Genomic DNA, 24,295 nt, shown 5'->3' with positions numbered 1-24,295 from the left:
TCTCGAAATCAATCATATAAAATTATTCTATCACTTTGATAATTCATTATAAATCCCCACTAAGAGATATCAATCGCCAAATCCCAATAACTCCCACTGGAAGCATGAGGTCGGTTCACACATGCTCAACCAAGGCCATGGAGAGATTACTCTGATCTAACCGAGCCTTGGTGGCGTGATCGTGAGTTTATACTCATAAATAACTTCAGAATATATTAGAGAAGAGATGTAATGACAAAATAAGAACAATAGATGCAACCATCCACTCATGGATCAAACGGCCGAACCATCCGGATGGATGATTACCGGCGGTTTGTACTTGGTTTGCATCCAGTACCTTAGGCGTGTGTTCGGAAGCCCCCACACTCTTCTCGGTTGCCTTCTCCTTTCCTCTGGTATCCATTCTCGATCACGGTTCACTTGCCCACGGCTTAGAACTCACCGGAATCCCCTTGGTACCACACGGACTGCCTTTGCGGTCTTGTTTCCCTTTTCTCTCTTTGATTCTGTAGAAATTTGGGCAGAGTTTCCCCTTGTCTTTCTGATGAGAAATGTCGATAATGGAGGGGTTTATTTATAGGGAAGAAGATTGGAACCGTCCGGACGCTGTGATTGGCCAAATGGCCAACGGACACCTTTTCGCCCCAAAACCGTCCCAAACCGTCCAACCGCATGTAACCGCCCCTTCCTTCCTTCCTTCTCATCGATCTTAAGCTCAGCTAGTTGCCCACAAGCTCAGCTCACTTGCCCATGCAAGCTAGACCCATCGGTCATCCTTGCTCAGCATCCGGTCCGTGACCATCATTCACGGTCCGCATTTACCGGCCAAGGCTCCATCACTCCGTCCAGCTGAGTTGAGCTGAGTGACAGTTGCCTGAGCTGAGTGAGCTTCCTCTCCAGCTCCTGTGAGCTGCCCAAGACTGTTTGAGCTCCTCACCAGCTTCACCGAGCTGATGGAACTCCTTCCGGACCATGTCCAGCTTCCGGATTACTCGTCCAGCTACCTTTTCCTTCTTCCCTTCTTATTCTGGTCAAGTCTCAGCTTCCTGATGCACTTAACCCTTAGATCAGACCATGATACGCTTGCCTTTAGGTCTTTTCAACCTGGCCAGCCCATCTCCCCGCACCATGGCCTATCCGGATGCCTTACTTAGAACTCGGGACATGACAGTTTTTGTTCCTAGAACACTTTTTCTTAACTTATTTCATTTATTACTAACTAAAGCATAACTATAGAATAATTTGTAAGACTCACTGATTCTCATCTTCTTTTCCTTCTCGGATTTTGTTTTTTTTTTTGAGTTTACTGATTTCATAAAATAAACACAATTCTTTAATAACTTTTATAGTGAATCATATCTTCTTCGTTGTGTTTTCTGGTCTTCATCTGTGACTCCGATGAACGTTCGCCCAGTTCGATAGCGGTTAGTCTTCTCCTTCGTCATAAATCAACACGACAAAGCTTATTCTTTCACAACGTGCTCCGTAACTTATCCGCTTTGCATTGTGATAATATGTCGTGGTGATGTTCGGAATCCATTGCGGTGTCGTACGGTGAAGCTCGGGCAACAATTGAGTTTTTTCTCACATTTTCACATTTGGTCCTTTATTTGTTAGGTTATTAACAATTTGTCTCAAACTATTAAATTTTCAGATTTATCCATTTTAATTGTCCAAAAAAATTTAATTGTTCATGCAAAAAGTTAACAAATTAAGCTCAAACTATTGTCATATACAAAATCAATTGTCTCTTTGATTAAGATCAAAATTAACCAATTAGGTATTACAACTATCTGTTAATGAAATCGGGCAACATATGCACAAAATTAATCTTAAATGCATTGGAGAATTTATTAAATGAACTAAAATGAAAGCTAAGATATGAATAAAACATATTAATCATGTATGCACCTATTCACCTATATGTGTACAACTATATGTGTAACCAACCACCAATCCACTTATATGTGTACAATTTTTTTACATATATTGGTTCATCTTCGATGTACATGTGTACACGTTACAGAGTGTACACAAAATAACGTGTCCACTTGTCTTAAACATCTAATTTGTTCAAGTTTCTACACATGTACACGTCACAGAGTGTACACACATGTCATTTGTTATTCTTGCTCAAAAACAAAAATGGTCTTATGTACTTGGACAATATTACACAAGTGAATCATTGTACATTGTACATGATAGTAAATTTATGTACACATGGACATCATGTGATTGTACACATTTTGAAAATGTACATGTGTACATGTTACAGAGTGTACATGTGTACACGTTACAGTGTGTACACAAAATAACATGTTCATTTGTCTTAAACATCTAATTTGTTCAAGTTTCTACTCATGTACACGTCACATAGTGTACACACATGTCGTTTGTTATTCTTGCTCAAAAACAAATATCGTCTTATGTACTTGGATTATATACAAGTGAATCATTGTACATTGTATATTGTATATGATAGTAAAATTTATGTACACATGGACATCATGTGATTATACACATTTTGAAACTTGCGAAATTATCCAATTAAATAGCATGATATTATGGTAATATGTACACATATTCCTGCTATCTCACTTCTAAGTCGAATTATACGTCTTGAAATTTGTAGATCCAGATGAATGAAGTTATGCCATGGTAAGAATGTATGCATAATTTTCACCTCTTAAAGCTAAACAACTGTACACATTTGAATCATGTCATATATTACTTATATCATATATAAATGAGAAGTGATTCATTTTAATTTGGTTGTTGCGGAGATGAGAAGATTATAGACTACTAATAGTACAAATCTCATTTAATATTTACACATGTACAATGTTTCAGTGATATATATATGTACATCGTTTACATATCCACATGTACAAAAGAGTGTGCAACTTGTACGTACATTGGAGATATGCCTTGACCTATTTTAAAAGATAGAGTGAGTGACAAAGACAATAATTACATGCAAATTCTTTTGAAAAAAATAATCTGAACAATCAGATTTTAATTTAGAAAAAATGGAAAATTTGAAAGAAAGAAGACGAAAATGAGAGATAGAAGAACATAAAATAATATAAAATATAATATAATATTTTATTATTTAGTTAGACTTTAATTAAAATACAATTGATTTGTGAATTGGGAAAAGTGAAACATGTATTGAAAAGAGAAAAACTGTCTGAGGAGCATAAATTGCTCCATGGTGTTATTAAAAACTTGAAACTGTCTTTAGTGTAATTATTTCTTGTTGTATTGATGCCCAAATACTATAAAGTTATATACGGTTAACTTATTGACCAGTACACGAACAAATGATTTTTTTTTTTGACTGAACAAATGAATTTTTTTTTGAAGACTACGAACAAATGATATGAGTGTATGATTTTATTTTACTTTTGACAAAAGGGCTATATGAGTGTATTTTGTTTTGACTGCTTTTTCAACTAAAAACAGTCATATGAGTCCTATGATTTTGACAATATGGATGCAAATACGTAGGATAAGAACTCGATTAGAAAATAAGCAATAAAAGGAAAATATATCGAAAATGAGTTAAGGTCCCATTTATGTAATTATGCATGAGCAGGGTCATGGGTCGTACTTTTCAACTAGACAAAAACACTTTTTATTATTACTTCTTTTATCTTTTAAAAATTCATGTCGCCTTCTTAAAAATGTATTTCTAACTTCTTCTCTCTTTTTTTTTTCATTTTAATTGTTGCCGTTAACTAAATTCAAAGCTACCCTTTAGAATTGCTACTTCTTGCTTTTGCTTTACTTAGAAACCAGAGATTTATATATACCACTATAGAGACATGAAAATCTCCTCGAATCAGTTTAGAGAAAAAGAAAAAGAACTTTGCAATTCAAACTTTAATGAGAAATTGTAAAAACTACCACATTTCTAATACAATTTTTATGTTTATTTTACCCACATATACCCTTACTTTTAAAGAAATAAATAGACACTTCTAACTCCAAGACTAATTAGTCAGATTTGGAGTTTATAGTTAAGTTGTTGATTTTGGATTTTGATAATAGATTCAAAAAGAATTTTTAAATTCGAAAAAAAAAATTTGCAAAAAGAAAATTTCAAAAAAAAATAAAAAAAAATTGTAAAAAATTCGAATTTGAAAGGTATAATTTGAAAACTATACAACCATTATAATTTTATCATTTACTTAAATAATTGTTAATATTTATATATCTATAGAATAAGGATATAAAAGTCTTGTGTCTCTTTAATAATAAATGTATTTTTGAAAATATCTTTTAATGAAGATAAACATGAATAATTGTATTAAGAATATAGTAAAAGTGAAATTTTTCCTTGTTCAAGACTTCATTAACATTACCCTCTCCATTTTTTAATACTTGACGTTTACAAAAAAAAATATTCTAAATTAGATGATGTTTTCATTTTTCTACATAAATTTATTGATAATTAATGTTATATAACCAATAATATCATATCTTCTATTTTATTTGGTTGAATTGAGTTTGAACAAATAATTAATGATATTTTTGTTTAGAAAATATAAAAAAACAAATATTTTTTTAATTTATATGCACAATTATAAAACTTCATCTATTATAAATTATTTAAGAAACCGTTATTTTTATTTTTTGTAAACAAACATCACTACTTCTCGCTTCCCTACCAAAAAGAACCATTAATTAAAAGACTTCAATAACATTATTTAAGATACCGTTTTTATGAAACAATTATTTAAGACTTCCGTAACATTTCGTTATAACAATTTAATGACGTGAAATGTTTTCACTAAACAATGGTTAAACTAAAAACCATTTTAAGGATTCCGTTAACGTGGACCCAATTTTCCCAAAGCAACGAGAATTGCCTCTTTCGTTATATGTGCGGAAATCAATTAAAGTTGAATACCTTTTCAAATAAAATTTTTGAGAATAATAAACACAAATTCAATGGTTTTCCCCTAGATGTAGATATAATTAACAATGACTGCTTAACTCCGTGATTTAAAAAGAGTGCACTGAGCATGTTCGATGATGTTTTTGATTTCGGGCGATTTAGGACCTCGGGTAAATCAGAACATGTAATTATGACATTTCACCTCTGCAATATTTCTCCGTCAGCGATGATCTCCTTCCCTGTCTTGAAAATGAAACTCTAGACATTTGGAAGTTAAACAACACGTGCTTAGTGTTTTGTCCTCACTCCTCAGCCTTAAGTTAACTAACCCAAAGAATAGTATTAGCACTACAAGAAAAATTGTTTTTAGCTACGATTTAGCCACAAAAATTTTGTGGAAAGAAGAAAATAGTCACAAAATATCTACAAACACAATTTGTGTGGCTATTACATACCTTTTTGTGGCTAATTAGCTACAAATTTCATTTTGTAGCTATTTGAAGATTGAAAGCCATAATTAGCTACGAAAATAAATTGTGGACATATGTATCTTCAATTACCCACGACTTAATTCGTAGAATATCTAGCCACAACCAAAATCGTGGATATTCAAAGAAATTGAATTTTCAAAATTTAAACTCTATCTTTGAATGTCTACATTTAATCACAAACCTTTTAATATAAAACAACAAATAATATGGTAAAATAAAATCAAATAACAAATTTTGAAAAATAAATATAATAAAATTTTCTGTATTATAAAAAATAAGCATACTCTAAAAATTGATAATATATTTAATCGTAAAATTTAAATATTTAAGTATATACTATAAAATATAAAATATATAATATGTCAAGACCCAACATTTATGAGAAAATTGAAAAAAATCAGTTATAATCAATAAAATCAAACATTTATAATATATTTCCTCAAAATTATAAACCCTTAACCTAACCCTAATACCCTATTTCCAGACATACTACTGAAACTCAAAAATAAATTTTAATGTTGATTCAATATGCTAAGTTTCCAAATATATTTTTAAACTTAACTAATCCCAAACATTAAACCTAACATATAAATCTTCTTCCAAACCCTTCTGTACTTACAAACCCTAAACACTAAACTATAACTCTATACCCTAAATCACCAAACAAAATACCAAATATAATATTTTCAATTTAGAATAAGTTACAGATTTTGATTTTCCAAATTTTAATCTTATCTGTTACTCTGAATCTTAAACCATATAATCCAAACTCTAAACTAATAATTTATTTGAAGGTTAGATATATTATTAAAGGGTTAATGTTACCCTTAAACTTCAGTTCCACAAACAAAACAAGTAAAGCTTTGAAGATTAATTATTAAACGATGAAAAATGACTGAAAAGGTAAAATAATGGAATATTGTCATTGGTTGAATACTCAAACACACGGATCACTCTTTTCCACCATAGATACATTTTGATCCAACGACTCAGATCTTCTCTACGTCTTCTCCATTGTGTGTTTCTTTCTTCCCTTATCCTATTTTGAACCTTTCATTCTCTGTCTTTCCTATGTCATCTTATCCTAACTAGTAACCATTGTTTCTTTTTTTTCTTTACAGAATCAAATTTCTTTATTTGTATATGCAAAGCTTCCCATCTCATCTTTTAGAGATGTCATCACATCTGCAGTGGAATCCTTTCCGAGAGACTGCGGTGTACTGGCGGAGAAGAAATTAAGTAACAGCTATGGATTCTCTCTTTTCCTTTCTCTCTCTCTCTCTCTATTTGATTATGATATTTTTTTTTCTTGGTAAAGAAAGGTGGATGAGGCAGAAAAAGATGATGTTTGGTTGTGAAGAGGAACCTTGCTATCTCTCCTGGTCTCGTGATGCCTCTCAGCTTCAAGCCATCTGGATTTGTGGTGTTTGTTGACCTTCATGGCCTGCTCTGCATCCGGCTCGGCTCAAGAGAATCTTTCTGACCTGAGACAATGAGACATGCTTAAGAGAATCAAGATGTGGAAGCGTTACTATCGGACTTCTCTCCGCCAGTCGCAGTGCAGTAGTGGTGCTCCCAAGTCACAGGGTTGTGGTGGTGGTCGCTGTAAGTCCAATTGAAGAGGCGGCGGTGAAGATGTGGTTTATTTTTTTTTTTTTTTAGATTTTTCTTTTGATGTGGTTTATTTTTGTAAACCAATTTAATTTGTAAACCAATTTAGTTTGTAAACCAAATTTAATTTATAAAACAAAAATTTCATTGGTAAAAAGAATAATTAGCTTGTAAACTAATTTAATATATAATTTTGTGATTTATATTTCTATATTTTAAAAATAAATATGTTTTAGCAACTATTTTTTTTGTTCAAAATATTAGCAACAATTTATAGTGTGACTTTTTGTGGCTAAAATAGCTACAAAATACTGTCTCCGCTATTTGTGGAAATTAGCCACGAAAATCGTTTGCAGCTATGTTGCAGAGAGACGGCCACAACTAGCAACGTTTTATCGATTGCCACAAGCTCATAGTTAACGAAAATTATTTGTGGCTATCTGTAGCTATAGGTCAAATAGCCACAAAAATAAGTCAATAGCCACAAATTATTTTGTAGCTATTTTCAGTTTTTCTTGTAGTGTAGGTATCTCAATATTAATGACCAGTATTTGCTACGTCCATTACATGTATACATGTATAGTATGCTACGTACATTACATGCAAATTGGACAATTCTTTTTTTTTTTTTGATGAAATTTCAAATTTATTCATCTATATAGGGAAGAGACATTTACAAAAGAATTGGGAAGACTGCTATGTCTATTTTAAAGTGTGGAAGTGAAGAGAAAAAAAAAAAAAAACTAACAACTACATGGTATGATAGAACCATCTTTGAAGTAATCATGAGTATTTATGCCCCGCCTTGTACTTGAGTGATGAAATGCGATTCCTCATTGATTTATCTATCAATGTGCGCATTGCATCAGTAAAAATCCAGCCTGTGTGGTGTCTTCGCGCGTTGCGTTCTCTCCATATATGATAGACTGTCGCCTGGAATAGCAGTTTGAGGAGGACATTATTGAGCGTACCGGTTCTCATCCCCTGCAGATGATCAAGAGTTAACTGCCAATCAGGGTCAGTGTGAGCTTCAGGAATACGATTTGCCATGCTGTGCCATACTGTGAAAGAGTATGGGCAAGCAAAGAACAAATGGTCCCTTGTCTCATTAATCTCTCCACAGAGCGTGCAACATTGAATCATTTCCCAAGAACGCATCCTATCACCAGTGGATAGCCTGTTCTTGACCGCTAACCAGGTAATGAACGAGAATCTAGGAATCCCTTGTGCAAACCATATAACCTTGCTCCAACCCACTGTTTCCTTCCGCGATCTGATTTGATCCCATGTCTTAGCAAATTGGACAATTCTGCTACGTACATTACATGTTTTGTTCAGAAACTAGATAGGCGCAACATGTATGGTTCTTCTCGATTAGTGAATTACTGAAAGGCGTAAAAAGTTGGGGAATACTCAGGGAGTAAATTTATACAATTTTATGTATGACACAATTTTTCTGTATAATACAAGAATTATATATGATATAAAATTTAATTTATTATGTATAATATAATATATACACAAATATATTTTTATATCTAATTATATAAAGTAGAGTGCTACTCTCTCCTGGTGAAGACACATAGGCAGCCACGTCATTAATTCGTTGAATCTGCTGCTGACACGTGTCAATTTTTTAAACCCAACGAGCTTCGTTTCTGATATTTTTTTATTTGGGCTCGACATATGCTCTAAGTGTTATTTGTTACGGGCCTGTCTTGAAATCAACTGAAGCCATATATAGAGTCAAGAGTTAAATAAGTAAACTCGGCCCCTAACCATCGTTAAAGTTCTTCATCTCTTTATCTCACCGGCGACCAAAACCTACAAACGTTACGGAATCAGTCTGAATTGAAGCGTCATCTTTAAAGTACTCTCATTAACAATATCTCCCCACCCCTACCACGATTTATCATTGAATGCATCTCCAATGACTTCCTCCCTCCCGATCTTCAACTATAAAAAGGTATGACTATCCCATGAAATTCATCAGTTTATTGTGATCACATACGTCCTTCCATGTTTTCCTATTCTACTCATCCGGTAATCAATATTTTTCACATGTGTCCTTCATCAGGTTCATTTGATTTTAGGTTCTTATAATTGTTATTCTCTAATCTAGAGCTCTGGGTTTGAGACAGAGTCTGGATTGGGATAGTGAATACGTAAGGAGATTTGATGAGAGTGAGTAGCCATGTCGATTTTAGTTTGGTTTAATGTTTTCTTTTGATTTTTCTTATCAGGAAAGAACTTTGGAGTGGAGATTTGATAAGGGAATTGAGTGGCAACACGACAGAGAGTCAAGATACAGATATTAACTAAAGTGAATGTGATTTTTATGTTCATACTTTTTTGAATTTAGTTTAAGTTCGCTTAATGTTTTCTTCTGATTTAGATTCTTAGGCTGAAAAAATGGATCTGAGAGCGAGTGGATCCACATGGAGATCAAAATCCAAATCAGAAGCCAAGGACTCTTGCGAACAAAGATAAGCAGAGATGCGAGAGACGTGACCAACAGCTTCTCCAACAAAAGTCAAAGAGATCAGATAATTACGCAGAAGAGGACAAATACTAGAGAAGATATGTGGAAAAATATCAAGGAAATCAGAATTAAAAAAAACGAAACTAAAGGCTGGCCAGTAGAGGAGATCTATGCACTATCTAAACAGGTTAGAACAAAGTAAAACAGCAAGGTTAGAGTTTTCACCAAGAGCATCTGAAAAATGCAGAGGTAGAGCTATTGCAGACGGAGAGCTCGAACTTTTGATGGAAGCAGCAGATGGAGGAAAGAGAACGGAAAGCTTTGCAGTAGTGAAATAATTGATCGATCCTCAAAATGATTTTAGAGATGCAGTGGTTGAGATGATCATGGAGAATGGTGTCAACCACCCAGAAGAACTCAAACAGGTTCACAGTTGTTATATCAGTCAAAGAAAAACAAGATCCAGCAAAAGTTTATTATTATCAAAAGAACATTTTAGGATAATCATCAGCTTACGCTCAAATCATGGATATTGGTTAAAGTAGTGTAAAGTTTATATGATCTTTTCTAACATCAGTAAAATTAATTAAATAACTTGATTGTATGAGTCGAACTTTTCTTATGATTTCACAATATCTCATATTTGAAATTCAAACAATAACAAGAGATGCACTATCAATATATATGTATATATGTATATATGTATATATATATATATATATATATGAAAGTAGTTATACAAGTTATACATGAACATTATAACTATCAAGGATTTTGTATTTTAGCAAAATACATGATTTTTCCAATACCCACAAGAATATACTACATTTTTTTTTTGGCATCAAAAGGCAATATACTACATTTTAAAGGATCAAGATACCCACAAAATATATAATAGAATTATATGCATACTACAAAGTCACCATAAAGAAAGAGCCAGCATATATAAAAAAATACATGTTTTATTAAATATACTATTATGTCTACTTGAGATATTCTTTCATGAATATTATAGCAAGAAAGGTAGAAAAACTTATAACTAACATCCAGTAAGAGAATATTAGCTTTATCGTACGTATTTATGTATAACTCAAATTACGCTTTAATATCAAAAATTATAGTTTAGTCAAACTTCTAATTTATTGTACTGCAAATATTTCAATGGTTGATTAGAAAGAGTAATTTAAATATAACTAACAAATCCCCATAAGGAAACATAAAAAAATTATGTTATATATATAGTTAGACATATGCAATGAACATAAAAAATTTAAGTCCCCTAATGAAATATAAAACAAAAAGTATAAAATATAGAAAAATATTTAGTAAACCAGTTAAGATAACAGTAATAAAAAACTTTAAAAGTAAATTATTAAACTATAATATTATTAAATAAGTAAATATTAAATGAGATATTTTGTCGATAGAAAGGTTAAAGTATGTTTTGTTTATTTGCCTAAAATTGGACTGTTGGCAAAAAAATTACCAAATATCAATAAAATTGTATTATGTTTATTATTAAACCTTTTTAAATATACTATTATATTATGTAAAATCAGCATCTTCGGTTCGTTTGGTTTGCTCAGTTAATAAACCATACCATATCCATAAACCGTGATTTTAAAAATATAATATCAATTCACTAAAATCACTACTACCAAATCCAAACAATATTTACTGGATACCAATGCATATTGACTAATTCCGCATGAACATAAAATATTGTACATTTTGAGACATAATATTTTAGTCAAAATGATTCTCATTTTTGAGTAGTGTGTTCAGATTGTCCAAAATAATACATTTGTTTGTTCAGATTGTCCAAAATAATACATTTGTTGTCTTTCTTGCCTTTTCTCTTTATTTCTTATTTTCCATTTTATATTTATTATTAAACTTATAAGCATGATTAGTTACATTATATATATAAGCAAATATAACTAAAAATAACACAAAAAGCCAAACATAACAACAAAAAATGATAATAATATTAGTTACTAACATTCACTAAAACAACTATAATAACTTACTATACACTATAAACTCTTACAATTCGGAATTAAAAAGCCAATAATACTAAGAACTCGGTCATCATTGGTTCCAATAATCAAATTTGCATCCAGTTTAACATAAAAAAAAATGTACACAAAGTGATATCTTTTATAAAATCAATCCATCAAATCCCGCCCGTAGGGCGGGTCTACCCTAGTAGTAACATATTTTAAAGTTGATAAATATCAAATTAAATTTTAAAACATAATTGTTAGTTTTTGAATAGGGCTACTGAAAAAAACTATTTAATTGGGTTATTAAATAATTAGAATAAGCTATTAAAATGGAGGAATTATTTAACTCATTTATTAATTTATACATAAATTGAAAATTAACATTTTGGACTAGCTATTGTATAGAAACGCAAACAAACAGTAAGAAATTTAAACTGTTTTTTCTTATAGAAATTTAAACTGTTTTTGACAAAGTTTGATCTATATGCATGTAGTAACTAGTTTAACAAGACAAATTCACCAGTGGTGTACGGATCTTAACTTCATCTAATATGGTCGGTTTCTGTGCCTCAGTATTCCGATAAAACTTATTGAATACTATCATGCAATTTAGCTACAATATTTTCGTGCATTGCCTGCAGTTTTGTCGTAGATTAATATCTAAGTTTTCTACATGCATGCATAAAATTTTATGCTAGAAAATTTTTAGTAAAAATATATACATATGTATATGATTTAGGCAGCTATATATTGATAACTAACTTGTAGTGATTTTTTTTTTTGACATCACTATCTTGCAGTGATTAAGTGATCACTTAGATAACTAAGTTTTATAGTAATAATCGCAATAGTAGCAAGTATAGTTTTAAAATATTTCCTACACATTTTACCAAAAAAGTATTTCCTACACATATACAACATATAAACAATAACAATCACTGAAAAACATGAGAGACGTAATCTAAATCTCACATCGAAAATTAGACAAAGGAGAGACTAATGTATAAAAAAAATTTCAACTCTAATTAATACGAGGTATTTTGAGAAAAAAATTAAAAAAATATATTCATGTACGCTTGCTTATTTAGGTTCAAAATGGACAATATTGTACTAACCGGATAATAAGAGTTGAACACAGGCTTTTACAATTCTAATAATTGGTATCATAACGGTTTGACAAGAAATTTGCAAGAAGACTAAAGGTATTTTGAGATATAAATTGGAGGTATGTGTGACAGAGATCAAGTCAGAAGATCATGGAATATGTGATGTTGTGGGAAAGAAAAGATCATTTTCAATTCGCTGGAAGAAATGACACGAAATAAATGTGATTCTTAATTTGAAAGAAAGAATGAAAGATATCAATCTAAGTTCCATATCGGAAGACAAATGAAAGTCTAATATATAAAGAGAAATTCAACTCTAATTAATTAATACAAGACACATTTTGGAAAAAAATCAAAAAGTAAATTTACGCGAAATTGCCTCTTAAGTTCAAAATAGACAAATATCGTACCGATAATAAAGAGTTGGAAATGGGTTTTTACAATCCCAACAAAACATACAGACGAATGCTTCAGCTCAATAATTATACTAATTAAAGAGATGAAACAATATTAGTATTCATGAAACATATACGAGGAAAAACAGCGTGGCGACGTGGCGTCAGACACTTTCTAAATGGAACTGGACACGAGAGTGATGTTTCAACAATCTCTTTCTTCACCATTTTAGTATAGCATTGCATCTCTAAACAACTTTTTGTACTTTGAACATGCAAGTGTGTATATATATTCTTGTGACCAAATCATTAGTCTTCTGTTTTTGTCCCACTCTTGCAATCATCATTCTACAGTTCTACTACATGCTCTCTCTCACTTTTATTTCGGCTTCTTTGATTCGTCTCCATTTCTCCACATCATTGTCTTTTTTTCTTACTATTTGTGGAACTTTTGAAAACAAGTAACTAATGAGTCATTGACATGTTGGTCTTGTATGTTAAAATTTATTTAAATATATTGTTTTGACTTTGCTTTCAAATCCATGTACATTTATACATTATTCTTAGTGATAAGCTTCAGTGCACTGGGTCTAAACCTAAGTTTACTACTTTTTCCTCCAACATATTGCACGGTTAATCACAGCTCATTTATCGTAGTGTCGCCATTTGATAGCTATAGCAAAACTATTGGACAATACGGCTACTTGATGGCCTTAAGTTACCAAATTATGATCTTGCTTCCTTTTGTCCTCTTCTTGATTTTCTAGCTATTGATCGTCTTCCACCAAACATATATACATGATACATACGACCAAAAGTATATCGTCGCGCTATGATTAGATTTGTAAACTATGCGATTTCTTCTTATTACAAGAATATGTCACAAGAGACAGAGGTTGGATATACAAGGTATTTTGAGTGTTTTTCGTGTTAATAATACTCTACAATTATGGTGATGATTTTCTAGTTTATTAAGACTCGATTTAAGCTAGTATATATGTCTTTGTTTTAAACTAATCATTACATTATTTAGAAAACATTTCTCTTTCCTGTAATAAGATAATAATGTGAACGCATTTGCTATGAATAATATAAGTTTTTTGTTCTAAACGCATTCTTGTTCTCTTGTAGAAACATGCTCAAAATTTATCAAACTTAAGTTTGTTTATTTTCCGTTACACGTTATATATCAACACTATCAATTTAAGATCTAAGAGAGCTTACAAGTTACAAGTCGGCAGCTGTTAAATCAACTAATGTCTATGTAAAGTAGACTATTAGTGGTTATGCGACCAAATTATTGCATAGTGTAAACATTTTTGACTATTTTTCCACCGTCACTTTGCGTACTTAAATTGAACAACTCTTTTTCTGACCAAAAAAAAAAAAAACAGAACAACTCTTTTACATTCTCTGGACATCAAAGCTATCTCTTTTGATATTAAAGTAGGGGGAAAGTAAAACTTTGAAAAGTACCAAAAGTATTCTTTTTTCTTAGTCAAACAAATAACATTTCGTATTTTTGGGGGGACAATTAAATCATTTTAAATTCGTACAATACTTCCATGGAAATGAGTCTGTTCATGACCGATGGCTTCCCCTGCATTATTTCTCTTTTATTTTCATTCTAATTAGGAAAATTTTGAAATTTGGTCATAGTATCCCTGAACATTAACAGTCATTGTTTGTCAACATTAAAATCATAAGTCACCTAATCAATTCGATAAATTAAGTTTTCTTTCTTTTTTTGAAACAAAGGTTTGCATTCGTTTATAATTTAACAATTCAGTTTTATATTATCTATTTTTTGTCGATGTCCATTTTTGATCAAGTGGTGAGGTTAAATCATTCTGAAAGGAGCACTAGATTTGATCGAATCTGATCTATATGGAGAAAGAGAACACAACTGGTTTTTACTTCCTTGGTAAGAAAATCTGCAGGCAAATTACTGGATTTTAGGATATGAAAGCGGAATGATACTAGCTCTCATGCAAACGCCGGTCAGTTAGTTGTGTTAGAGCATGTTTATTGGGGTTGCTTAACCCTGTTCCTTAGTGTTTTTAGGATTAAAAAAAAAAAAAAATAGCAATTACCTCAAGTTACGTCCCTTAATCAAACAACAGAAGAGACCGTTCCTTCTGGTACACGCGTCGTGACTCTCTCTCTCCTTATCCTTTATTAGCGAAGAAGGAAGAACAAAGAAGCCATGGCAGGAGTAGGTTTGTCTGTGTTCTTCTGTGTAGATGAGTATTTCTTTTGTACTTGATTTAGCTTAGCAAATTTGTTTAGTCTGATTCACTTTAGCTCTCTAGCTTTAAAATTCTGCTTTGCTGCTAAACTAATCTGTGAATTCGTTGTGCCCTTAATGTGTTCGATAGAAGGCCTCTTAGACATTCTACAACTTATCTCTGTCTAACTTTTCTTTTTTTTTTCATTTGGTGTTCATCGCGCAGTAAATCTGTTCACTGAACCTCTCCTTCGATTTTGTTTGTAGAGAATGTACGGATTTGTCGCGTCTTTGGCCGCTGGTTTGCTGCTCATGTTTCTGGTAACGATCAATTTCACATATCCAATGCCCTTATAGATTGAATTGAAATTGAGTCTGGTAACCCTGTTTGTATCTACGCACAGCCTTATAGGACCTGAGCAACTAGTCACTTGTGTTCTCCAATCTTAAAAGACACTCATCACAAATCCATTCTCTCCATTCTGTCTCTTGTGTTTCGTTGAAGACACATGAAGGTTCGTTAAACTAGAGAACTACAATTGCAACACAGTTACACAGGTAAATCATATTTCTTTGATCTTTTAAATTGATTGAAAGTGTGATAAAATTTCATATTTATTACTGTCTTGTTGTCTTAAGCTTTGGTGCTCTTAAGTTGATGTTGTCTAAGTCTAATTAGTTTAAGATCAAGTCTAAGTCGTTGTTGTTTTGTTGGATTTGAACTCTCTTTTTTTTGTTCTTGTTATGGATGATATAAACTTCTTTTGATCTTATCATCTACCATGGAATTATTTTGCTGATTTCTTGTCTTGTGTTCTTGTGGAAATGAAAGTGTGAACCTTAACTAAGCAACTACCATTAAATCACTATAATTTAGTGTCTCTTAACAAAGTTACTTATTTTAATTTTATTAGTTAAAAATTCATTATGGCCCACTTAAGCAACATTTGAGGGTTTTACCAATAAACATGCTCTTAGCAATCATGTCCACCAAATATGTAGTCTGTCTTAACATGTGTCGTAGTAATACATACATCTCGTAAACAGAACATCACCCATAAAAATTCTTCCATTTCAGCATAGAAGCATAGAGAGTCGAGGGACTTTTGCGGCAGCCTTCTAGTCTAAAGCATTCAACTCCTTCGATATCTCTATAGATCCATCCTAACCCACTGACCATACCATGACTGACCCATGAGGCATCATGAGTCATGACTGGCCTATGAGACATCAATCTGACAAATCCGGATTTGAGATCTCACAGGAAAGTTGTTTTGTCTTGGTTTTCTTTTCTTCGTAAGACAGTACATATTTAATTTTGCTCCCCCAAATCAAAATTCATGTGTACATTTAATAAACTACCACTAGGTTTACCCATATAACTTCAAGTTATAAAGTGGGGGAAATAAATGTATGTATATATATCAATGGAAGGTACAAACATGTATGTTTATGTGTGTGAAATTTCTTATAACCACGTTGTGATAAAACGACGGTAATAGTATTTATAAATTCAGAATTGAATAATGTTAATTTGTTTTCTATTATTAATTGTAGTCTTATAGATGATTTTTTTTTTCATAGATAAATTCTTAATAGTTTATTTTTGTAGCTGTATGTCTTTATTTTTATCTATCTATTGGAAAAAAGGACTAAAAATATTACGATTTTTTTCTCTCTAAAATATTAACTACTTTTTCTTTCTATTTTGTAAAGGAAACAAATAGTTTTCTACTAGGTGTTTATATTCATTTCTTGATTCTTTTCCTGTATATTGTGGTCCCATAAAAGGTGTCAATTAACTAATTTAACTCAACCAACGATTATAAAAAAAGAGTGTTATACAAGAAATCGCCAATCACATTTACTCTCATTTTATAATAATTTCTCCATCATCTTCCTGCCTCTTTCACCTTATAGAACCTTCACATGTCATAAAACTCTCTATATCTGCAACAATCTATTGCCTCTTTTCTCAAAAAAAGAAAAAAAAAGAAAAAAAATATATTGCTTCTTGTTTCTTCATTACTCTTATATATCAATTGCTTCATATCCATATTTGCATATAGATATGAGAAGTCATTCCTGTTGTTATAAGCAAAAGCTTAGAAAGGGCCTTTGGTCTCCTGAAGAAGATGAGAAACTTCTCAACTACATAACAAGACATGGTCATGGCTGTTGGAGTTCTGTCCCCAAACTCGCAGGTTTGGTGGTCGTCTGTAATCTTATATTTGAAAAGTTAAAGATATGTATTATAATGTTTATATTTATGGTTGGTATGATCGTATAGGTTTACTGAGATGTGGAAAGAGTTGTAGGCTTAGGTGGATTAACTATTTGAGACCAGACTTAAAGAGGGGAGCATTCTCTCAAGACGAAGAAAGCTTGATCATTGAGCTCCATGCTGCCTTAGGAAACAGGTTATTAGAAGAAATAACAGCATATTTATATAGAGTTTCTGAATACATATATAATAATGTAAATTTTGAAGTATATTTCATTTTCTGAATCCATCTTGAATTGTGTAGATGGTCTCAGATCGCAACTCGGTTACCGGGAAGAACAGACAACGAGATCAAAAACTTTTGGAACTCATGTCTTAAGAAGAAGCTGAGAAGAAAAGGCATTGATCCAACAACACATAAACCCCTAATAAGCGACATTCAAACGGCTAACGTCATAGATCAGAAATTGACGTCATCAAATACTTCAGAAGTAGTAAAGTCAACGGGTTTGATAAACAACCTACATGATGATCAGTCAATGGCCGTCTCATCACAACCAGGTCCGTGTTGGTTCCCGGAGACCAAGACGACGGCTAATCAAAACGCTGCGTTTTGCTTCAGTGCAAGTACTCTACCAACGGTTTCAGACCAGATGACTTCAAACTTCAACCCAGTTCCAAACAATTGGGAACTCAACTACTGCAGCAACACAGTTCCATCTCACAGAAACAGTATCTACAGTGCTTTCTTTGGAAATCATTACGCAGAAGCTAGTCAAATCATGAATAATAATAACAATAATAATCCTGTAATGGATCATCATTATCATCAAGACATGAAGCCGTGGCCATCAGAGATTCTTCATTACACAGAACATAACCAAAGCTTAGAAACTGGTTTAGAAGCAGAAGTGAAGCCATACATTGCCAAGTACTACTTGGGATCATCAGTGTCATCACTAAACGAAAGCGCTGCGAGATTACTGCATTCTGAGGTTGATTTTTACGGTAAAAACCTTCAGAAGCTTAATAAAATGGCGTTTAATCAGAGCCTTTAGATTATTAACATGTGCGAGAGAGAGTTTAAATATTATTTCTTCATTTCTATTCACGTTCTTTAGTTAAGTATGTATGTGTGCTTTTGGCTGTGTAATGTTTTTGCGTGCTTTAGATGTAATTAATTTTTCACCTTCTACCTGGTCGTGACTTTGACCTTAATAGTGTCACATTCTATGTCTTTACGAACTTTAATTAAGAAATGGTATGTCGCTGATTATAATTTTTTAAAGATAAATAGAACAGTACACAGCCTAGAATATAAAGTAAACATGTTCCGGTGGAGATGGGCGGTGTTTTTCTTTAAGAAGAGGTTAATAGATCCTAAGTTGGAATGGGGACTTATTCGAAAAAGTGATTCTGGACAACGAGATGCATGCGTGAGCTACGAACCCATAATATTGTACTTATTAAAACATACTATACCAACTAGTAACTACCAAGTGTGCCTCAAAATAGATTTCCTTTTTTTTATATTACAAAGTATACCGACCGTATCGTAAATATAATAATATCCATAAATTTAGAATATCATACAAAAAATGATTTAGGAGTATGTTTTAATAAGAGCATTTCCAACAAAAAAAAAACATCATTCTGAGGGTGGGTGATCCTCATTTAATTTGACAGTAGGTAATCTTTAAAATGAGGGGTTAAAGGTGGATTGCTTTAACAAAAAAATTCAAATATACATAATGTGAAATAAATGTATATAACAAAATGTAATCACCAGTTTTCGTGTTGTGAAATAAAATTTATATATAAAAAAACTTCAAATATATTTTTAATTTTTCTTTGCATATTGCATTTTAATCTTCAGACTTCTTAATAATTAAATATAATAATTAATTATAAGAACCAAACTTTTATAAATAAATAATAAATACACAATGAAATGCAAAACATAATATTCATAACTCATATATAGATATTTTGGTTTCACAAAAAAATTATATATATTTTTAAAGTGCACTAATTAGAGAAAGAATTATGAAATGGTTAAACTACATATACATAATTTTTGTGTTAGACAATTTAATCTAAAAATATATGTGTCAACAATAACATATATGTAAAAATATATTCAAATGTTTGTTCAGTGGTTACAGCCTTACCAAATCACATCATGGCCAGCTTTCATATACCAAAAACTATTATAAAAAAGCTTACGGGTGCAGTAGCTAAATTTTGGTGGAGTCTAGGGGGATCAACTAGAGGTATGCACTGGTAAACGTAGGACAAGGTCTGTCTACCCAAAGAAAAAGGAGGCTTGGGTTTCAAGGACTTCACGGATTTTAAAACAGCTATGCTCGAAAAGCAATTTTGGAGATTAATAGAGAAACCTCACTCTCTATTCTCCCGGGTTTTCAAAGGTCGATATTTCAGAAATGCATCGCCTTTGGAACCCATCCGATCATACTCGGCGTCTTATGGATGGCGAAGTATTGTTTCTGCTAGATCTCTGGTTAGCAAAGGACTAATCAAAAGGGTGGGATCAGGGTCATCCATCTCTGTATGGAATGATCCCTGGTTCCCATCCACCCGCCTGAGACCAGCAAATAAAAATAACCACAATCTTTACCCGGACCTGATGGTAGACTCACTCATCAATGAGAATTCAAGAACATGGAATATTCAAGCACTTCAGAATCTAGTTGATCTTGAGGATGTAGACATTATTCTAAGTATCCCGTTAAGCAGAACTCTTTTAATGGATCAGGATGGCTGACACTTTACAAACAATGGGAGATACACAGTTAACTCGGGTTATCAGATTGAAAGAGTGTATCCAGACAAGGAACTAGTCTTACCACAGTTAGGACCATCAATCACACCTTTGAAGGCTTTTTGTTGGGAAATAAAATGCCCACCTAAAATGAGGCATTTCTTATGGAAAATGCTATCTAGATGTTTAGCGGTAATGAAGAATCTCAGTGCAAGAGGAATAAAAGGAGATACTATTTGCACAAGGTGTGGAAACCATGAAGAGACAATCAATCATGTATTTTTTGAATGTCCCCCACCTGTACAAGTATGGGCCCTCTCGAGGATCCCATCAAACCCACTGAATTTTCCGTGCGACTCATTATTTGCAAATATAGACTATCTATTCTGGCGGGTTCCCCCAGTAGTGGATGACCATCATTTTGCTTGGATATTATGGTATATTTGGAAGGCAAGGAATGGAAAAGTTTTTAGTAATTTGAATATTGATCCACAAGATACACTTAAGGTAGCCGAATCTGAATCCTGACTCTGGGCAGAAGCGCAAGCTTCTGTTATTCAGCCGGCAGCCTCATCCCCTGTATTAGTAACACCACAAGTCCAAACTAATACAGGTAGATGGTGTTTCTCAGATGGATCATGGAAAGACAAGGATAAGTTCTCGGGTCAAGGTGGTATAGTACTCTGCCAGGATTTGAGGGTTTGATGGGAGCAAGAAACATAAGGGCGAGTCTATCTCCACTGCACGCAGAGATTGAAGCTCTCATTTGGTCAATGGAATGTATGAGGAATTTAAGGCAGTATAATGTTACTTTTGCAACGGATTGCTCGCAATTGGTGAAGATGGTTTCGGAACCAGATGAATGGCCAGCCTTTGCAAACTATCTAGAAGATATAAGAAGTCTTAGGAGTAGTTTCAATACTACGGAAATCATTCATGTACCAAGGACGAATAACAAAAAGGCGGACAGTGTAGCACGCAGTGCAAGAAAGCAATCGTCTTACGTCGTTCACATGGATGCGGATCCCCTTATTTGGTTAATAGAGTCAATATGAGTCTGTAATGTTGCTGACAAAAAAAAAATATTCAAATGTTTGTAATTTATAAAAATGACCAAAATAAAAATTAAATAGTTGTTTGAAGGTCTACATAGTAAAACTTAAATTTGAGGTTTTACTATTAAGGTCCTCAAAATTTGAGGGTCTGAAAACTTGTTGGAGAACAAAAATTTAAAAGCTTGTTGAAAATGCTTTAAAAGCTAGGAATTCACATATTTTGAAATTATTATTTAATAATTATTTTTACTATAGATAAATAAATCAGACAAAAAATCTAGTTGTTATTTAGCATCAATGAAAAAAAATCTAACCACATCTCAAAGGAGTTCATAGTTATTTTATTATATAAAGTAAAAAGTGTCATCAAGGTTTAATTAAGAAGTTTTGCAATTACTATTATTTCGGGAAAATCGCATTTTAAACCCTGAGATTGTTACTTTCTAGCACTTTAAACACTGAAGTTTTTTCACTAGCGCTTTAAACTTTGAAAGTGACATTTTTAGCATAACAAACCTCCAAGCCAAATAGGTGACCGGTACTGTTCATCTTGTGATGAGGTGTCAATTGTTTTTGTTTTTTTAATAATAAAATAATAAAATGCAGAAAAAATTCGAAAAATTCCAAAAAAAATTAAAGTTGGAAGTTAAAAAAAAATCTAAAATTTCTAAAACATAAAAATTAAAATTTCAAAATTAAATTTAAAATTTCAAACTGAAAATAAAACAATTTCTTTTAAATATGTTAATTTTAAACTTCACTAATAAATTAATTTCTTTTTAAACAAACTTAAATTTTCTAATTTTTTTTATAAATAATACCAATAGATCTCTTAACAAATATGTAAAATTTACATAACATAATAATAATAATAATGTTTTTCTTTTCTATATTTTTAAAAGGTATGTCTCTTATCTAAGAAGTTTCACTCACACCAAAATCTAATATATATAAGAAAAAAATATATTTTATTTTAAATTAACATATTTTTTTGAAAAACAATTGTTATATTTTTAGTTTTGAAATTTTAATTTTTAGATTTTTTTCCATTTTTTTCAATTTTCTGTATTTTATTATTTAAAAAAAAAACTGACACCTCATCATCATATGAACAGTACCAGTCACTTATTTGCCTTGAAGAACAAGTAAACTTTGTTGGAAGTTTGTTATGCGAAAAATGACACTTTTAAAGTTTAAAGTGCTAGTAAAAAAACTTCAGTGTTTAAAGTGATAGAATGTGACACTGAGGGTTTAAAATGCGATTTTCCCCTATTATTTCTGTAGTTGTAGACAAGAAGAAAGAGAAAAGATTATCCAGTTTTTGTCTGTCTTCAGAATTTGAAGTCAAGACCTGATCTGTCTCTGCTCCGAATAACTTCTCTGGATTTAGCTATTGATACTGAATCATAAGTGAAAATGTGTGAATGAGACATTTCATATATGGATCGAAGTCCATATCGTTGTCTCCTTTATAAAGAGAGATAAAAATGTGCTTCCCTTGTGAACAGTTCTCATACTCATTGTTTTTACTTCTCAAAATCGATTTACCACAGTTTTGAAAACGACGTGTGAGAGAGTAGGAAGATGTTATATGCAAAACGAGGAGAGAGCATGTGAAATGACCAATCGGAGTTCAAGTTTCCGTGCCTGAAAGAAGACTAATTACACATTCTTGTTTCTCTTCTAGCTAAATACATTTCTTTATAGTTGATTTTAAAATCATATTTTTGTTTCCGAGATCGCCATTCATCAGTTTATGTTAGAAGTAAAAGAAATTTTGATAAAATTGTTAACGAACATAAACTTTTTACAAGTCTCGCGTTCACTCAGTTTCTAAGAAAATTAACCTAACAATTACAAAAAAAAAATATAAAAAGATATTGAAGTTCCACACAAAAGTCTAGATTTCGATTTATAGTCATCGTTTACCCAAGAAAAGGAACAAGTCATGCGCGTAGAAGGGAGGGACCTTTGATCTTGTAAGATGGTAAAATACGTAATTCGAAGGTTGTACTCTTCTGACGATATCCCATTATAATTCACATGAGGCTGCTTTTGGGTTGGTGTTTTTTTGGAGGTGGACCTTCCTATTCTTCGGACCCTTGTTGCTGATACAGTGTTGATAAAACTAGAAAAGCCGTGCAAAAATCTAATATTTAACAAAGAAAAATGTTGGCACATTCAAGATTTTATTACTAGTTAATTAGGACATATCAGTTTAAGTGTTTAACCCAACCAACTTGTCAGTTAAACAAGAGTATAACGTAAATATGTGCATTGATGAAAATTTTGGCATGCTTTATCCTTTAAATGGTGATGATGGTCATGATCATCGACTTATTGGATATTTGTCTAGTTCAATCGACCCTGATGAAATGATGTGAATGAGCAATTATACAGTTTTTTTTTTCGTAAATCAAAATCAAAGAGGAGGTGAAAGTTGCATATATTGTCGGCTATTATTTGATTGACGCCTACGGCTTCGCTTTCTCTTGCTCTCTTTTATAATTGATAAGGAATTCATATCTATATTTCGCCCCCGGCTTTATTTTAATTCTTCAAATTTATGATGCCATCTTTTAGTTCTAATTCTAATATATTGATGATTCTTTGTGTTCTTTTTACATTTTCATTTTAGTTATTAATAGAGACAAAGCGATGTTATACAAAACCAAACTGACTATTCTTTTAATATTTCCTCTAAGATGATTGTTGAATGAGAATATAAATACAAAGAGACTAGAATTTTCAAAAGCAAACGTTTATGACTTGATCATTTGTGTTTTGAAGACATAAAAATCAATTTTTTTTATCCTTACCCCGCATAATATGCATGTGAGCCAAAATAATTGAGGCTATAGCTCTATTGTTTTATTCGATCATTGTTATTTTAAGTTTCTCAACTTGTCTTTAAAATAAAAGAGCATATATTTCAATTACAAAAAGAGCATATATATATATATATATATCCTGTGTGTGTGTGTGTATGGGTTCTTTATTTATCGTATTTTTC

General features: G+C 31.9%; 1 protein-coding gene and 2 long non-coding RNA genes across 10 annotated transcripts; all 3 read left to right on the top strand.

The window, feature by feature from the left end:
- The first annotated feature begins 6,146 nt into the window (after positions 1–6,146).
- LOC130498465 (uncharacterized) lies at positions 6,147–7,208 on the top strand. Its single transcript, XR_008937359.1, has 2 exons — positions 6,147–6,633; positions 6,713–7,208. It is a non-coding gene; the product is annotated as an uncharacterized LOC130498465 (long non-coding RNA).
- Positions 7,209–8,658: 1,450 nt separating this feature from the next.
- On the top strand, positions 8,659–10,094 carry LOC130498693 (uncharacterized). 2 transcript variants are annotated; one of them, XR_008937632.1, is made up of 2 exons: positions 8,659–8,971; positions 9,249–10,094. It is a non-coding gene; the product is annotated as an uncharacterized LOC130498693 (long non-coding RNA). The 2 variants fall into 2 exon arrangements; XR_008937633.1 differs by having other exon boundaries at positions 8,659–9,048.
- Positions 10,095–15,003: 4,909 nt separating this feature from the next.
- On the top strand, positions 15,004–18,708 carry LOC108809750 (transcription factor MYB86-like). Of its 7 annotated transcripts, none has more exons than XM_056992227.1 (6): positions 15,004–15,209; positions 15,489–15,542; positions 15,626–15,779; positions 17,291–17,425; positions 17,512–17,641; positions 17,750–18,708. In XM_056992227.1, the coding sequence occupies exons 4-6, from the start codon at positions 17,293–17,295 to the stop codon at positions 18,501–18,503; spliced, it is 1,017 nt and encodes a 338-aa protein (XP_056848207.1). In that variant the 5' UTR covers positions 15,004–15,209; positions 15,489–15,542; positions 15,626–15,779; positions 17,291–17,292; the 3' UTR covers positions 18,504–18,708. The 7 variants fall into 7 exon arrangements, 5 of the variants coding, with proteins under 5 accessions (XP_056848207.1, XP_056848211.1, XP_056848209.1 ...); XM_056992231.1 differs by having other exon boundaries at positions 15,448–15,542; XM_056992229.1 differs by having other exon boundaries at positions 15,004–15,213.
- Positions 18,709–24,295: the final 5,587 nt, after the last annotated feature.

The sequence above is a fragment of the Raphanus sativus genome, chromosome 8 (genome assembly GCF_000801105.2).
Source record: "Raphanus sativus cultivar WK10039 chromosome 8, ASM80110v3, whole genome shotgun sequence".
NCBI classification, from domain to species: Eukaryota; Viridiplantae; Streptophyta; class Magnoliopsida; order Brassicales; family Brassicaceae; genus Raphanus; species Raphanus sativus.
Note: the sequence above shows the minus strand (reverse complement) of the source record. Positions and strands in the feature narration are given on the sequence as shown.

Excerpts from the sequence above, each read along its gene's own strand:
- LOC108809750 (XM_056992227.1), top strand. The coding sequence starts at position 17,293 with ATGAGAAGTCATTCCTGTTGTTATAAGCAAAAGCTTAGAAAGGGCCTT. Across the intron at positions 17,426-17,511 it reads TTCTGTCCCCAAACTCGCAG|GTTTACTGAGATGTGGAAAG; the intron begins GTTTGGTGGTCG and ends ATGATCGTATAG. Across the intron at positions 17,642-17,749 it reads CATGCTGCCTTAGGAAACAG|ATGGTCTCAGATCGCAACTC; the intron begins GTTATTAGAAGA and ends TGAATTGTGTAG.